At 38.1% G+C, this 17,747-nt stretch overlaps 1 protein-coding gene across 1 annotated transcript in view; it reads left to right on the forward strand.

Moving 5' to 3' along the window:
• LOC132180323 (phosphatidylinositol-3-phosphatase myotubularin-1-like) overlaps positions 1–16,910 on the forward strand; it is a 30,067-nt gene extending 13,157 nt beyond the window's left edge. The window contains exons 7-19 of the mRNA XM_059593119.1: positions 1,134–1,423; positions 1,546–1,619; positions 1,696–1,759; positions 1,979–2,044; positions 2,726–2,825; positions 2,929–3,042; positions 3,630–3,799; positions 9,745–9,829; positions 12,543–12,755; positions 13,612–13,671; positions 13,813–13,877; positions 14,877–15,156; positions 15,878–16,910. Of these exons, the coding sequence (XP_059449102.1) occupies positions 1,134–1,423; positions 1,546–1,619; positions 1,696–1,759; positions 1,979–2,044; positions 2,726–2,825; positions 2,929–3,042; positions 3,630–3,799; positions 9,745–9,829; positions 12,543–12,755; positions 13,612–13,671; positions 13,813–13,877; positions 14,877–15,156; positions 15,878–16,396 (2,100 nt within the window). The 3' untranslated portion in view covers positions 16,397–16,910. The remainder of the gene's footprint in view (positions 1–1,133; positions 1,424–1,545; positions 1,620–1,695; positions 1,760–1,978; positions 2,045–2,725; positions 2,826–2,928; positions 3,043–3,629; positions 3,800–9,744; positions 9,830–12,542; positions 12,756–13,611; positions 13,672–13,812; positions 13,878–14,876; positions 15,157–15,877) is intronic.
• The last annotated feature ends 837 nt before the right edge of the window (positions 16,911–17,747 follow it).

Genomic DNA, 17,747 nt, shown 5'->3' on the forward strand with positions numbered 1-17,747 from the left:
TTGGACTCAAGAGTATGAAGAGGGGCTATGACTGAGGGATTTTGTGATTAGTTCTCTGTCTCTCTCTCTGTCTCTGTCTCTCTCTCCCCCACCCCACCCAAACAACCCCCCACCCTTTTTCTTCCCCTTCATTTTTTTAATTCAAAATCTACTCATTGAAAACAAAAGTCAATACTGGGAATGCATTAGATTAATCAACTAAATTCCTTGGCACAATAACGTGTTGCATTTAGGAAAGAAGGATTCAGACTGCTGAGATGGAGTTTGATATTTTTAAATAACTTTCTCTGAAGTGTGGGGTTGATAATGGATTACCAGAAACACCTAACATGCTTAGACAGCATGTTTAGAAAAGCATTCATTTGGAGATGATGATAGGATTACTATTTGAAATGATTGAAGTTTTTTTCGGAGAGCTTTGTGTATCATTTCACTATGAAGGATGTAGAGCACGTTTTCTTGTGGTGCTTTAGAAGCTATGTCAGGGAGGGTCACATGCAAATCATACTCTATGAGTTAATTTATTAAGTGTTTATATGGTGAAATCCGGGGAAACAGTAATGGATCAGTGGGGTCCAATTTAGTTTAACATCATATATCATGAAACTCTAAAATATGTCTAGCTGAGGTGCATTTGAAGTTTGCTTCAGGAGTCACATATTTTAAGTCTATCCAAAATTCAGTTCATATCAGATGTTAATAAAAAGAATGGTATTGGGAATGCGAGTTAGGGAAGATGTTAGATGCAAGTGGATCAGTGCTTACCCAAGATTGCTATATTTATTATCTCGTTTGTTACAAAATTATTGAGAAGTTTATGAACAGCAAATTTTCACGCGTCAGTAAATGGTTTTTCCAGTTAATGTTTTTCTTCTTTTTGTCTTCAATTCTACATTTTAGTGTTAACTTTGTAGTTATAACAGTACTTATTTCTAACTAGGCATTTCTCCTGTATACTCCATATGTACCTGAGTAGTACTATTCACTTTTAATGATATTTTGATTATAAAAAAAAAAATAATAATTATGCCAGTACCCGGGAGTAATTTAAGCCATGATGGGTTATTATTAATCATTCATGTAGAATGCTGTAAGTTGCTTCTTGCATGTCGTATGATTTTTTAATCTTACAGAGACGTGCAGTATTTGATGCATTACTGAGGTGTACTAAGCCATCAAGTCTATGGGATCTTTATGCTTTTGTTTGTGGACCTTCTAAATTCAACAATACTGACCCAAAGGTGCGGTTACTAAATGAGTATTTTCGGCTTCTTGGAAAAGGCTCCTACCGTGCATCAATGAGTATGATTGAGAGTGGGTCATTCCTATTGTCCAATGACATGTGGAGAATAAGTAGCATAAATTCCAACTATAACATGTGCCAAAGTTATCCATTTGCCTTGATTGTGCCAGGAGGCATTAGGTAAGACAGCTAGATCTATACTTACTGACTTCTCTCTGAAATTTTTTCAAGGTTGATAAAGTTCACTTCATTTTGATACTGGGATTGTGAATGTAATAAATTTGCGTTGCCATTGATGCTAGTGATGAAGAAGTGATTCAGGCTTCAACCTTTCGTGCAAGATGCCGATTGCCTGTAGTTTCATGGTGTCATCCCGGTATGCAACAAATCTTCTTTGTGTTCTTTTGTTTGTCATGACTTACTTATGTTTTGCTATACTTGATGAGTTACAGGAACTGGAGCTGTACTTGCACGTTCCTCCCAACCATTAGTTGGTCTCATGATGAATATGAGGAGGTAATGTGAAATATATGTCAAATGCCCCAAAATCCAGAAGAAGAAAATGGAAACAGAACAAAAAAAGAAAAAAGAGAAAACACACACACGCACACAGAAAAGACAGTGCAGATCAAAAACGATGTTACATTTATGGTGTTTGAAGTGTTACATTTTGTGTTTGATCCATATGCCTCTTGTTGAACTTACATGGATTCACATCTATGCATTTGTCTGCAGCAACACTGATGAAAAGCTTGTTGCCGCACTTTGTTCCCAACTTTCTGGTTTAAGGGGGGAGCGGAGGTAGGTGTATAAAATTTCTTCCCTCTATTTGTTCTTTGTTGTTGTTGTTGTTGCTATATCATTATTATTTAGTATTACTATTACTCTTATTGTAATATCTTTACGATGCTATGGCTCTCTTATTCTTTCTTGACCTTTCTTTCTTAATTTCTTCGGAAGTATTGACATCTACTTCCTAATGTAATAGTGCTGCTCTACATAATATTATCCAAAGCAACGTTTTTTCCCCTTCAGTCCATATGATGCAAAACTTTCTGTTTAAATGCCACTCTATTTTCTACTGTCTACAATATTGCAATGACGAAGCTTGTGCGTAGTAGTTCAATTATTTATTTATTTATTTTTATAAGCAATTCAATTCCTTTAAAAGTGCAAAGAGATGCAACCCTAGTACACAAAAAGTATACAAGATAAACCCCTAATATAGAGACATAGTTTAATTATTTAACTACTGCATGATTGAATATAATCTGAATATGAAGTGTAGAACCCTCAAAGATTTGCATGCATGTTATTACTTCTTTGTGTTACGTTAATAATTAGTCGTAATTGTTGACTTATGATGCTTATTTCTTCTATAATGGGGGTTTCAATAGATAAAGAAGAAAAAGGCTCTACAATTCTTTCTTTTTTTGGGTTAAGATTGATCGATTTTGTTTTTTTTTTTCTTTTTTTACAAAGGAAGCTATATATTGCTGATGCAAGACCTAGGAAAAATGCTTTGGCAAATGGGGCTATGGGAGGTGGCTCAGAGTCATCGTCAAATTATTTCCAATCTGAGGTCTCTCTATGGCTTGTGCTGTCAGATTGTCAACCTCTTGGTCATAAAATTTGAATTCATATTATTTAACAGCACGATGTTTCCTTTTTGTCATTTTCATCAGATAGTTTTCTTTGGGATAGACAACATACATGCAATGAGGGATAGTCTGGCTCGACTAAGAGACTACTTAGACACTTATGGTGCCTCTTCCTCAGACGGAATGTCATCATTCTTGGTTAGTCTCCAAATTTTATATAGATCCTGACTGCTATATTAATGATAGACTAATGTTAATTAATAGGTTTGTTTGGAAGAGAAGTCCATTTCTAGAGATAGGATATACTGTTGTTTGAATTTATTGATGAAGGCTATTCTAGTTGATCCTTTATGATGTTAGCATTGAAGCTGTTCGATATGTTCAAAATTTAAAAGTTCGCTTTGGACCTTGGCATTGTATATAAGCAAGGAGTGTTTTTACATCTCCAAAGTCATCAAATCAATGTGGTTGCTATAGTTTCCATTTCAATATAGGATAGTAGAAAATTAATATCATATGGTTGTGTTGTAACATCTCTTACTCCCTCTCTTCAAGTAAGGTTGACTGCAGGTTATCGTGATAAGTAGCGATAATGTGGATCACTTGAAAGGGTTTATGATGTCTGAAAGTCGTAAACCTTCTTAAGACCTATGAAATGGAGATAATCTTATAATTCACTTTCGTCAAACCTTTTAATTGATGTCATCCTGTGACTTATTAATGAGTTTTTCTAAAATGTCTTGTTTGTAATGGCTGAGAGTATCTGATACTAATGTTATTGACAGAGACATGGTGGATGGACTTGGGGTGGAGGCAACCTCAGCAGTATGTCTGCTTCAGTATCAACCCTTGGTGATAGTGGTTGGTTGATACATGTTCAGAATGTCTTGGCTGGTTCTGCTTGGATTGCTGCACGTGTAGCTTTGGAGTCAGCTTCAGTGCTTATACATTGCAGGTGATTGCTTTATGCCAATTTAAATGTCTTGCTTTCTCTTTTGAGATGTCCCAAAATATATATTCACTTTTTTAAAGTTGAAGTTTCGGGCCCTGTTTGGTAAAGTTTTGCAGAACACTTTTTACTTTTAAATATTGAATGACACTTTTAAAACAATAGTTATCCAAACAAGTTTTCAGATGAGGTTCCTACCACTAACACTCTTTTCAAAACAAAATACAAAACACTTTTCAGAAAACAAAACACGTTTTAGAGTATGTCTATAGGGAGGTGGTGAGAAGTTTATGGGGGTGTCTACATATGGATTGGTGTTATTTAGGGGTGAGAGGAGCTTTTGGAGGGATTTTTGCTAATGTGGGATGAAAATGTGGTGGAAAAGGTGGACGGAATGCGTGGGGCGATTCTCCATTGTGTGTTCCTTCAGAAATGTTTGTATTGATTTTGAGTGGGCACTTGCAGGGGTTTATGGTCCTAATAATGACATTGACAGGAGAATGCTTTGGGTTGAATTGGCTGGAATTATGAACTGGTGGGAGAAGCCATGGTGTATTGGGAGAGATTTTAATGCTATTCAATATCCGAGTGAGAGATCATGAGATACCTGCCATTCTGTATCCATGATGGAATTTTCAGATTTACACTTGAACATGGCCTTATGGACATCCCACTTGTGGGTAGACAATTTATGTGGTCTAATAATCATGAGAATGAATCTAGGTCAAGAATTTATAGGTTTTATCTTTCTCCTTATTGGGAAAAACAGTTTCAAAGAAGACTTCCTAGACTTATGTTAGATCATTGTCCTCTGTTGCTCTCGATTGTGGGGTTGCGAGTAGGAGAAGTTGGTATTTTAAGTTTGAGAATTTGTGGTTGAAGTTAGAGGGTTTTGTGGAGCAAGTTTAGTATGGTGGAAGTCTTACAATTTTCAGGGCTCTCCTAGCTATGCGTTGACATGTAAATTGAGAGCTTTGAAAAATGGAATGAAGAGATCTTTGGTGATGTTGGGAAGAGGAGAAAGGAGTTAGTGGATGGTATTCAAGAGCTTGATATTATTGCTGAAGCTCAATCGTTGGTTAAGGAGGAAAGGCAGAGAAAGGAGGAATATTCTAGGGATTTGGGGAGGCTGCTTTTTTATGAAGAAATGAGTTGGAGGCAGAAATTTAGGGCGCTGTGGTTGAAAGAGGGTGATAAGAATACAAAGTTATTTCACCAGTTGGCAAATTATAATTAAATACATAATATTGTGGATGCTTTAGTTGTTAATGGGTCATTATCTTTAGATCTACGGAATTAAGGGAGCACGCACGTAGTGTAGTTTTATTCTCAACTCTACTCAAAATAGTTTAACTGGAAGCCAAAGTTGGATGGCCTGTCTGTTAATCTCATTAGTGAAGATTAGGGTTCTTGGTTGGAAAGAGAATTTGAGGAGAGTGAGGTTTATGAAGTGATGAGAGATCTGAATGGAGATAAGGCTCCGGGCCTCAGGGCTTTTAATTTTTTTTCTTCCAGCAATGTTGGGAGGTTCTAAAAGAGGATATAATTGCAATATTCAAGGAGTTTCATGGTAGAGGAGACTTTGAAAAGAGCTTAAATGCAACTTTTATATCTCTAATTCCTAAGAAAGCTGGTGTCATGGATATTAAGGACTGACATCCTATAAGTTTAGTAGGTGGTATGTATAAATCTAAGGTACTAGCAAATAGGTTGAAAATGTTGTTGGTGAATATCATTACAAATTCACAAGATGCGTTTGTCAGGGGGAGACATATATTGGATTCACAGTGTTGATTGCTAATGAATGTATTGATAGTTGAATTCAATCAGGGGTCCCTGGCTTGTTGTGTAAATTGGACTTAAGGAAGGCTTACGACCATGTGAATTGGAAGTTTATGTTGTATTCATGAAGGTAAGGTTTTGGGGAGAAATGAAAAGTTTGGATAGCATAGTGTGTATCTACAGTGTGATTCTTCGTTCTTGTTAATGATGTTCCCTCTAGATTCTTTAGTCGTTCTCGTGTTAGAGAGATCCATTATCTCATCTTTTATTTGTGGTTGTTATGAAGGCACTATGGAAGACGATGTCGGCCATAATGGAGGACTATTATTAGTCTTTCGGTGGGTTTGAGGAATAATGAAGATTTTGCAATGTCTCATCATTGATTTTTTGTGAGGCCTATAGTGAACAACTCTGCAATTTGTGTTGTCTCTTTTTATGTTTCGAAGCGTTGTCGGGATTGAAGATTAATCTATCTAAAAGATTATTCTGGTCAGTGAAGTGGTTGATGTAGATCATTTGGCTTAATGTATTTGGGTGTAGGGTAGCTTGGTTACTGATGAAGTATTTGGGTCTTCCTTAGGGAGCACCTTATAAATCTACTTCTATTTGGAGTGCCATCATAAAAAAATGGAAAAGGTGTTTGTCTGGTTGGAAGAGGCTGTATTTTTCAATAGGAGGGAGGTTGACTTTGATTAAAAGTACATTGTCCAATTTGCCGACGTACTATTTGTCTCTGTGCTCCATTCCGATTGTTGTGGCTAAACGGTTAGAAGTACTTTAACGTGATTTTTTATGGGGAGGTATAAATGATGAGGTTAAGTTTTATTAGTAGATTGGTTGAAGGTTTGTTCTCCAAAGCAAATGGCTGATCTTGGGGGTAAGAAATTTGATTTAGTTTAACCAAGCTCTTTTGGGCATATGGTTATGCAGTTTTGCTACGGAGAGGGACACTCTATGGAGATCGGTGGTGGATGCAAAATTTGGTAGTACCAATGAAGGTTGGTGTTTTAAGAAGGTATTGGGACCCTTTGGAGTTAGAGTGTGGAAGCATATTAGGAGAGGGTGGAGAGTTTTTTCGAGTTTTGTTAGATATAAAGTGGGAGATGGAACCAAGATAAGGTTCTGGTATGATTTATGGTGTGGGGACCAATCATTTTTTTTTTTATAAATAAAAGTCATTGTATAAAAAGCACAAGGGGCACAACCCATGTACACAGGAAGTATACAAAAGAGCCCACTACACGAGCTTTAAACTGAAAAGGACGCACATAGATCTATAAACTCCGTAAGCGTTGAAGCTTGCGAAGAAGACCCCATGACCCTCCAAGAGTAGAGTATTTGGAGCACCCTTTTCTTCAATTCTATAATTCCCATTTCACGATCCTCAAAGCTCCGCTCATTCCTTTCTCTCCATAATGACCACATTACACACAAAGGAGCCATCCTCCAAATGTGCATGGCTGTCCGCTTTCCCCTTTGCCCTCTCCAACTTCCCAAGCATTCCTTCAAACTCCCCGGCATCACCCACGTTATACCAAATAGTTGGAGAATCATGTTCCATACCTCAACAGCAGTTTCACAATGCACTGAAAGGTGATCAATGGATTCGCCACTCTTCTTGCACATACAACACCATTCCGTCACAATGATGTTCTTCTTTCGTAGGTTGTCCAATGTTAAAATTTTCTCCATAACCGCCGTCCATGAGAAAAAAGCCACCCTTGGAGGAACTTTACTCTTCCAAATAAGCTTCCACGACCATCCACCGGGGCTGAATTTAACTTTACCTTATAAAAAGACTTCACCTCAAAAAATTTTCTCTTCGAGGGAATCCAACAAATTTTATCGACCCCACCTTGCCTTACTTGTTGGGAATACAGCAATTAGAAGAATCTCGAAACCTCCTCCAATTCCCAATCGTGAGCAGGTCGAATAAATCTAACTTTCCAATAGATAGCTCCATTTACCCTCTCCATATTCTCCTCTACCCATGCCTCCTTTCCACATGCGATATTAAATAAGGCGGGAAACAAATTCTGTAGTGATGCCTCCCCACACCACACATCTTGCCAAAACAACACACGAGACCCGGTTCCTACCTCAAATCGCACATGTTGCTTAAACTCATCCCACCCCCTTCGGATACTTTTCCAAGTCCCACCCCATATGACCCTCCTACCTCCTTGGTACACCAATCACCCCTCATCACCTCATATTTTGTCTCCACTAATTTCCTCCACCATGCATCTCGTTCATATTGAAGGAATCATTTCCAGAGTTGTTTAATTTGGTTATTATAAGGAGGCGTGGGTGGTGGATCATTGACATTTTTCTGATGGCAATATTCAGTGGAATTTATCTTTTATCATACCTGTGCAAGATTGGGAAGTAGAATTGGTGACCAAGTTTTTTTTAAAAAAACAAAATGAGACAAGGTGAGGCGGATATTATTTGGTGGATATCATCTAAGAGGTGGAAGTTTGAAGTTCAATCGCTTTAGCAAAGGTTATCCACTCTGACTAGTTCATCATTTCCATGGAAGACTTTTTGCAAAGTCAATGTTCTATCGAGGGTGAGTTTCTTTGTTTGGATATAGCTGCTCTTGGGAAGATTCTGACTTTGGATAGCCTGAGAAAGAGAAGTCATAATGGTGGATTGGTTTATCATGTTTAAAAGGAGGGGAGAATCCATAGATCATCTTTTTTCTCCATTGTGACTTTGCAAGAGAATTGTGGACCTCGCTTTTTAGCCTTTTCGGAGTAGAATGAGTCATGCCTGGAAGGATGATAAATTTGTTGGATTGTTGGAGAGGTTAGGTGGAGAAGTCGTTCCGTTTTAGATGTTTGGAGGATTTCCCCTTTGTACTTAATGTGGTGTATATAGAGAGAGCAAATGTGAGGTGTTTTGGCGATCGCGAGATTTTGGTGGTAGAGCTAAATAACTCTTGGTCAAATTGCTTCATACACAGACGGGTAGCTTTTGATGTTGTAGTTTTTTGTTCTTTTTCTCTTTAAAAGGGTTTTTCTCTTGTATACTTCATGTGTACTAGAGCTGTGCATTTTTGTGCTTTTAATGAAATGCATTACTTTATTTATTTTTTTTTTTTTTAAGAAAAAAAAAAAAAAAAAGACACTTTTTAAAAACTTACCCTACCTTTATATAAAAATGTTTTGAAAACACGTGAAGTTTTTTTAAAAGAAGTGAAAACAAAGCTCAGTTTGTCAAATATGCACAATAACAACTAGAGGCTGGCCTTATTACTTATACAAAATTTAAAAATTAAAAGTGGAGGCCGGCCTCCATTTGGTGATGTTGTCTTCCACTAGAGGTGGGTTTCCCTTTCCCACCTACCCCGGTAGAGGGTGGACCTCCACTACCACAGAGGGCATCGGTGGTAGAACTCTACCCTCTCCACCCTTTGTAGTGGTGGACTGCGCAGGGGTGAGTGAAACACCACCCTTCTTTGCAGGTGGATACGGGGGTAGTGTACCCCCTTTGTGCATTTCGTCAGGCCCCCTAGTGGGCCAGGGGATGGGTGGGGGGGGAGTGGCGGCCTGATTGACAGGGTGTGGCAGTCACCACCCGTGGAGGCCAGCCTCTCCTCTAATGGGCAATTTTTTTTTTTTTGCTTTTTGTTTCTTTTATGTTTTGGAAAATTATTTTTTGAATTAAATCAAAACACTTTTCAGAAACATTTTTTAGTTATCCAAACAAGTTTCTAGATGTGATCGCTAGAGACAGTACTTTTCATTTTTTCACTTTTTCAAAAATATTTTTCAAGTCATTCAGTTGAAAACACCTTTTTGATAACCTTTCCAAATGGACCCTTTATTTCATCGATTTCTGGTATCACCCTTATCTTTTTTTAAAAACCAGCAAGAAGATTCTTATTAGAAGTCACTTCGCCTCTAAATGGCCATGTCGGAAACATTGCTATAGTTTTTACTCTATTAATGATCGTGCCATTTCAAACCAACACTTAAACATTGGGTTGGAGGGAGTATAACTCTTTCGGTGGCGTAGCTTCATCTAGTTAATGGTTATAACAATTGAACAAAGATCTTTCAATTTATTGGTTTCATTTTAATTTGTAGTCGATTCAAATGTGGGATGTTTTACATTTTAGCCTTCCCTATTTTTGATGGTTTGACATTCTATATTTTGTGTAGTGATGGATGGGATCGCACAACTCAATTGGTTTCGCTTGCTAGTTTGCTGCTTGATCCATATTATCGGACATTCACTGGGTTTCAGGTATTAACCAGAACATCACTGGGTTATGTTTTTTTTAATGCTTTTAGTAGTAATTAGATTCTATTAAAAATCAAAAGGGGCTAACTTTAATATACATGAAGAATACAAGAGTAGCAAGAAGAAAGAGAAAAATCTAGATTTAAAATTATGATGAGAGAGAAAATCCAAAAGGAGGAAGAAGTAAATTCCCAATCACTCTCATCCAACCTGAAAGAGATTTGGAAAAAAAAAATGATGGAAAATTATATATAAACTCCTTAGATCAACGCGCTTTGATTAAAAACTCCCTGAGTGTTTTTTTTGGGAAATTAACTCCCTGGGGTTAATCGAAACTACAATAAACTCCCTACCGTCAAAAATTTGTAACAGCCATTAGGGCACTCAAAACTCCGCGTTTTATCTGATTAAAATATTAATTTTTTATTAATTTAATTTAAAAAATTAAATCTTAAAAAAAAAAAAAAATTGAAGGGTGGCCGCGAACCACCCCATGGGTGGAGAGGTGGCCTGCGGGCCATCCCAAACCCCCAAGGGGGTGGCCGCGAGCCACCCCAGGGGTGGTTTGACCCCCAGGTGGTTTGGGGTGGCCTGAGCCACCCCTTGGGTGGTTAGGGCCACCTGGGGGTGGCCGCAAGCCACCCCAGGGGTGGGTTAATTTTAAAAAATTAATTTTTTTTTAAAAAAAAAAAATTAATTTTTTTAAATTAAATTAATATTTTAATCAGATAAAACTGGGAGTTTTGAGTGCCCTAATAGCTGTTAAAAAATTTTGATGGTAGGGAGTTTATTGTAGTTTCGATTAACCCAGGGAGCCAATTTCCGAAAAAAAACACTTAGGGAGTTTTTAATCAAAGCGCGTTGACCTAAGTAGTTTATATATAATTTCCCAAAAATGATTTCAATTTAAGCAATGATGCTTCAGTTCCATCGGAAGTCCTAGCACTGCTCTTCTGTCAAACATTCTGTTTAGACACAAGGTTAAAAACATTCTACATTTCACTGATTTGATGTCTTCTAAAGCCACTTTCCCAACATGCCTAACGCACCCTCACTGAATCATGCATAACCCAAGACTTCCCAAATAAAGAGAAAACTAACGACCTATGGTCCCTGGCAATAATGCAATGTTGAAGAAGGTGAGCTGTCTCTCCACTTGCTTTGAAGATACAATACTAACTAAAAATGCTTTTCTTGCACTTCCTAGCACTATCCACTGTCAAGATTCTACTTTGTGCTGTTGTCCAAGTGGAAAAGCCACTTTTGTCGAAACCTTTGCCTTCCAAATGTCTCACCATGGAAAATCAACCTCTGAATCTCCTTGAAAGCCCAATGACAAGACTTCACATTGAAATTCTGATTGTTAGACAATGTCTATTTATAGAAATTACCAACAAATTCTTGGTCCTAGTCCTACAATTCCCATTAAAAACTAGAACACCAATGATTTTCATCATTAATTCTGTGCATATACTCCGCTATGGTTGCATCTCTATCCACTGCAATTACAAACAATTTAGGAAAAATGTGTTTCAGGGGCACCTCTCTGCATTATAAATCTTGCCAAAAGTGGATGCGACTCTCGTCCCTAACATTAAATCTTATATATTTCAAAAACATTTAGGAGCGACTTCTAATGTGCTTTCACAAACTTGCACCCTTAACTTCACAAACTTGTAGATTATTGTCAAAGTCATTTCCCCAGAAGAGTTTGGTCAGAAGCACCAAGGTTCCTAATATCCACACCTCAAGATTTAGTTGGGGAACAAACTTTATCCCAATTTCCAAGTGGTACTTCTCCTCATCTGCTACAACAAGCCTACCACACCACCCACAGCCAAAAACCTCCAAAAAAGAGAAATGTAATTTGCAATCTTTCTTATCAGAAAGAAACTTGTCCTCACTTTTCTAATTTTACTGAATTTGTGGACGTGTTCTTTTTTTCTCCCTAATTGAGGGTATCTCTTGTATACTTCCTTTGTACTTGGGTCCCTTTTTGGTTTTCTATTGAGATTGATTTACTTATAAAACAAAATTGCAGTTTTTCTTATCTTGGCAACACATAATGTCATAGGATAAAACAGCATACAGTAAGTAGGTAAACTAGATAGAGTACTTTTAGTCAAGATGATTCTTCCTCCTTTTGATAAGTATATATTCTTTGATGTCAGCTGACCTTTCCATTCTTTCCACAAATACACTTCAAGCTGATCTAGCCTTATAACACAAACCAAGCAGCAAATAAGAGTCGGTCTTTGGAAGGGAGCGAACCTTACACCCTAGTACCTTGCTATCCATCCCACATCTTCTACCTCCTCAACTGGATCCAGCACACCCTTTCCCAAGTTCATTTTCAAACCTGAGACTGCCTCAATAAAGGTAAGATATATCATAGCGAAAGAAGCTCCTCTGGGCTCTTTCCATTATGATGACAAGCATTCTGATTTGAGACTTAGGACTCTCCCACTTTAGGCTTTATTTCTTCATTCTTTTTTTGTCGTGCTGGATTATAGTTTTAGCTACATGTTCAGCAGTGTTTAGGAACTGAAATTGTCTTGCACTTGAAGTCTTACCTATGTCTTATGGGGTTAATTTGTCAAACATTTTGTTTGATCATATCTATGTTAGATGATGACACCTGCAATGGTGACTTAGTTACGTAGGATTTATACCTATTCCATGTGTTATAAATTTTAGATCTTTTTTCTTTATACAGGCACTTATTGAGAAAGATTGGCTAGCATTCGGTCATCCATTTTCAGATAGAATAGGAGTGCCAACCAACGTTTCATTTGAGTTATCAAGGCAATCTTCTGCAGGGAGCTTCCCATCATCACCAATGCGCCAGTCATCAGGATCGTTTGCATCTCAAGCTCCTAGTTCATCTCATGCACAGAATTTGAACAACTATTCTCCCATATTTTTGCAGGTGTGTGCCTTAATATTGAATTCAGGGAGACCAAAAGAAGAAAAAAAAAAAAAAAAGGCTGAGTCACTATAACTTATTTTCTGTTGCTTGTCATGTCATTGGTATTGGCATCCCAATAATGCTTAGTGCTTTCTATGGGCTCTGCATTTAGCCCAAAAGCTATGGCAAGGTGCAGAAATGACTGCAGAACCCCAATTGGCCCTGCATGAGCTGGAATGATCTAAGCAAGATTCAAAGGGGCCCGCAAGTCTTGATGTTTACTTTTCTTACTTGTTTTTGTCAATGCATTTGTATATCTATTGGCTGGGGAGCAGAAGCCTTCTTCAGGCCCTTGTAGATCCTGCCCATGTTCAAAATGGTATAGAGGGCTCACAAGGGGCTGCTAGGCCCTGGATGGGCCTCAATAGGCCCTAACTATAGAGATCAAAAGGTTCAGATGGAGCCCCAAATGAGTTAGCAATGTTGGGAGTGGAAGTTGCCCCTTTTCCTTTCAAAAGAAATCGAGTAAGCCTTTGACTCTCCTAAAAAGACAAAGAAACTGAGGGATAAGAATGGGTGGAGGGTGAGGTCTGGACCAAATGGCACTTCCTGACAACTTAAGTTGTCGGAATTAATGGTTTCAATGGGTGAGGGCACTAGTAGTACTAGTAGCAAACTATTATTATCATTTTTGTGCCCCTCCTGTGGTTCATTCTGATCTCCCATTTCAGTACAGTACCTACAGTTTCTCCACTTACGATCATGTCAAGAATTGATGTCAAGCATGGCAGCCCCCCCGCCCCCCAAAACACACACACACACCAATTTTTTGCTTGATGATTTGGTATTAGTTAATGATCTGGTATCTATTTTGCAGTGGATTGATTGTGTTTCACAATTGCTGCGGATGTATCCTTTTGCTTTTGAATTCTCCTCGGTATGTGTCCTTGCATTTGTGACACTAAGTTTTCATGAACATTTACTGTGTTGATAAGCATCTTATTTTCTTCCCCTTTTTATTTCGTATTTTCTATCAGAAAAGACTTGCTTGCTGACATGTATTCCATTTGGTGGTTAGGGTTTCCTGGTGGATTTCTTGGACTGCGTGCTTTCTTGTCGTTTTGGAAACTTCTTCTGTAATAGGTAATCTGCTTTAATCAGTGTTGCTCTTGATACAGTGGATTAAAGTCTCTAGTCTCTTGCATGCGTTTGCTTGATTTACCCTTGCTATTTTGAATTAGAATGCACAATGTGATATCACAAGCAAAAACTAGTTAACTATCCTGAGAGACTTATTCTTTAAAACTAGTTAACTATCCTGAGAGAAACTCATTTTTGTTTCGATCTTGGAGTGCAGCAGTCTTAATTGGTTCATAAAGATAAAACGTAGCTGATCATTGTGTAATTGTCATACTGATGCAGAGAATGTTTTGACAAGCTTTGGTGCATATAGTGAGTGTATGTGTAGCAGGGTACTAACAATACGAAAAATTGTTTGACATGCATCTAAAAAAAAAAACTTGAAATAGAATGAAATTCCTGAAAGATGTAAAATATGCTAAATAGGAAGCTTAGAAATTGGTGGGCAAGGCCTGAAATCATTCTATTTTCCGTATTAATCGATGAAGTTAACAATTGTCATTGATTTCATATTTCTATATTTGGGTAGTGGAATCTGGTGGTTCATCTGTGTAATCTTTATTTCCCTTGTTGATATGTCTCTTCTTTCTTCACGTCATGTTGTGCTATTGATTATTCTTTTTATTGAATATTAAAATTATAATCGCCATAGACATTTACTTATCAAAAAAACTGCCTTAGACATTCAAATCTTGTTAATTGTTAACCTGCTGGTAGTTCTTTTTCTCTTGTTGCACTGATTACTCATTGTACTCCCTTTCTGATGTTGTTCTAATTATCCTGCACTCTATGATACTGAATTTTTGTTCTCATTAACGAACTTCTGGAATTCTAAATCATCCTAATCACTGGTTGATCATCCAATTATATGTGGTTTTATCAGGTTGTGTAAAAAAAAAAACAAAGAGTGAAATACACAACAAAGGAGTTCTGACTTTGATGATGCTGGCCATCATGAACGCAATATTTACCTTTTTTCTCATTGCATACTCTGATTTTCAGTGAAAAAGAGAGGCAGCAATGCAGTGTTTCTGAAGCTTGTGGATGTTTGTGGGCATATTTGGCTGATTTGCGTGCTTCAGAGGGAAGCTCTCATGTGCATTACAACCCTTTTTATGATCCGTTGAAACATGATGGTCCACTTTTACCTCCAGCAGCAGCCTTAGCCCCAACTCTCTGGCCCCAGTTTCATCTTCGTTGGGCTTGCCCTTCAGAGGCCCAAGCTGGGGAGCTTGATGGTCAATGTAGAAAGATGGCTATAAAATTCTCTGAACTGCAGAAGGTATATTACTTATGTCCTCTGTCCGCTACATTTCCCCAATAATCCAACCCCCCCTCCCCATTCCCTTTTCAGGGGATGGAATAGAAATTACCAAAAAAATCTTTTTTCTATGAACACTGCTGACATTCTAATGAAGTTTCTTTATGTGGTGGTGGCTTTGCCCTACTGATCATGAGCAATTTTGAGCATCAGCTTCACTGTCAAGGATCTTAAGTTTCACCCTGCCATCTAGTCCTGATCTTCAGCTTTAATTGTTTTTTTTTTTTTTTTTTTTGTCTCTATAATTCCTTTTTTATGGTGCCTTGTTATGCATAAAGCAAGAGCAACGCCAATTTTTCGTTCATCAAAGATAACATGGTTGTAGGGGGTTAGGCTTGACTTTATGAAGTTAGGATAGAGTTTGTTTTACTATAAAACTGGGTTGTAGATGATCTGGAGTTGTCTGGTGATATTCTTGTTCACTCAGATTAAGTAGGATACAACAGGTTTGGAGTGTAGCCGTTGTTGCAATGGATAATACTGTCTTTTGACAGACTATCATGTTTGCAGAAGCCAATCACGCTTTTCTTTTCTGTTTATGAATGTTGTTAGCGAAAAGGCTGTCTATCTCCCCCCAAGCCCCTAAAAAAAACTGTATTTTTGGATGGGTTTTACTTTGTTCTAACATTGATATTTATATTTAGACTCTTGTATTTTTTAACAATGTAGTATGTGTTAACAGGCAAAAGAGGTAGCAGAATGGAAAGCTAAAGAAGTTACAGTCGCTATGGAATCATTAAGTGCAGATTTACAACATGAGAAGCAGCTCAGCAGCTCGGCTATGAACCTCGCAAAGAGGGCTAGCAAGGAAAGTGAGGCCATAAAGCGAGCAGTACAGTCACTGGGGTGCAAGGTTCACTTCTCAAGCACTGGTGATTGTACTGTCGGCCTTGAAAGCTACCCAGTAGATATTCCACAGAAATACGCTTCTCCTTCAAAAAGAGTATCAGATGGTACTGTGCAGCTTGATGAGAAATCAGATCTCTCCGTTTCTATCACGGTAATGGCCGAGGATGCTGTTCCCGGTAATCCAATTGGTGGAGTGTGTGAAAATTTGTGCCCACTACGCACTCGAGATGGAGTCTGTAGGTGGCCAGATGCTGGTTGTGCCCAGCTGGGTAGCCAATTTCTTGGACTAAAGGCAAATTTTGAAGCATTTGATAAGCTTTCTATTTATGATGGTTACTTTCAGTCCGAGTAAAACCTGTGGATTTGAAGCCAAGCATGAGTTTCCAGCTCCAACTTCTATTGCAGTACTTGACTGAGCTTCTGCTTTGGGCAAGGGTTCAAGTAGATTTAGATTTAGAGCTTTTCAGAACGGATTCAAGATTCTTTTAATGCTTGCCGTCAAATAAAATGGAAATGCATTTAAGATGGATCCTGGCATTTCGAATGGGTCCCGGGACAGTTTGTACAGGGTATAGAGTCTAGCTGAGAACCGCTTCTTCGTATAGATGATCAAGGAACAAGCTTGAAATATTCCTGCAAGAGCTAATGTAGATTAGGGTGGTCCATATCTTCATAGTTTTTGACAAGGTGTTGGCCAGGTAGGTAATCACATTGCCATTCATTTCCTAAATAACAGTAGCTTCTGTACAGGTTTGGACTAGTTACTTTTTGTGACATTCTTATACCAGCACTATGTATACCAGGAGTGTACAATTAATAAAATGTTCTTCCTAGTGAGTAATGCAAATGTTCTTCCTAGTGAGTAATGCAAAGGATTTCTGCATGCTTTCTGATGACCGTCTTGCTCTAGGTTTTCTAGATCAATAGAATTTGTTGCGGCGTAAATGTTTTCAGTATCCGGCGTTTGATTGTACAAAAAATGGGCAAATAGAAACCGTGGAAAAAGAAGGAGCTTCTGCTTTGGGCAATGGTTCAAGTAGATTTAGATTTAGAGCTTTTTCATGAAGTCCCAACCGAGTTTGTCTCTTCTTAGAGAGAGAAGTTCACCTTTCTTTTTAGAGTTTTGTCTAGAGCTTTTTGCCTCTTTTACGGCCTTATCCTTCGCCTCCGGCAATCTATTTGTGTCTGTTTTGTGGCTCTTCCCCCAAATATACTGACGTCTGCTTGTTGCACCACTTTCTTCAACTGCTGCTCGGTCATATTTGAGATCTAGATCTTGGGTCTTACAAGCTAGATTTGTCTCTCTCTATATGTGCTCACCGCCAACATGCCTTGTCCTCGGCCGCTCTGCTCACCAATGCCTCCCTTTGTAAGTTTGACCTATACCATGTTCCTCACGTGAAATTTAATACAATTGCCTGCTGATGTTGCTTACAATTTGGGCAGATAATTGTGAGAGTCCATATAGGGCACACCTGTTTAAGCAGGTGTTCAAACAGCCCAAGACCTGTTCGAACAAGTAGGTTCCATCCGGAGGTGTGAGAGACCAGCAAAAAATGCTTTACGCATATGAAAAACGTAAACCATTTTAAGCATCAATATTTTACGCCACACCAAACTTTAAAAAAGAACGAGGAAAATCTTTTCCAAAAAAATATTTTTTGGCATATTTTATGCCAAAACATAAGAGCCTAAGATTTGTT

This window comes from Corylus avellana, chromosome ca1, assembly GCF_901000735.1.
Source record: "Corylus avellana chromosome ca1, CavTom2PMs-1.0".
Lineage (NCBI taxonomy): Eukaryota > Viridiplantae > Streptophyta > Magnoliopsida > Fagales > Betulaceae > Corylus > Corylus avellana.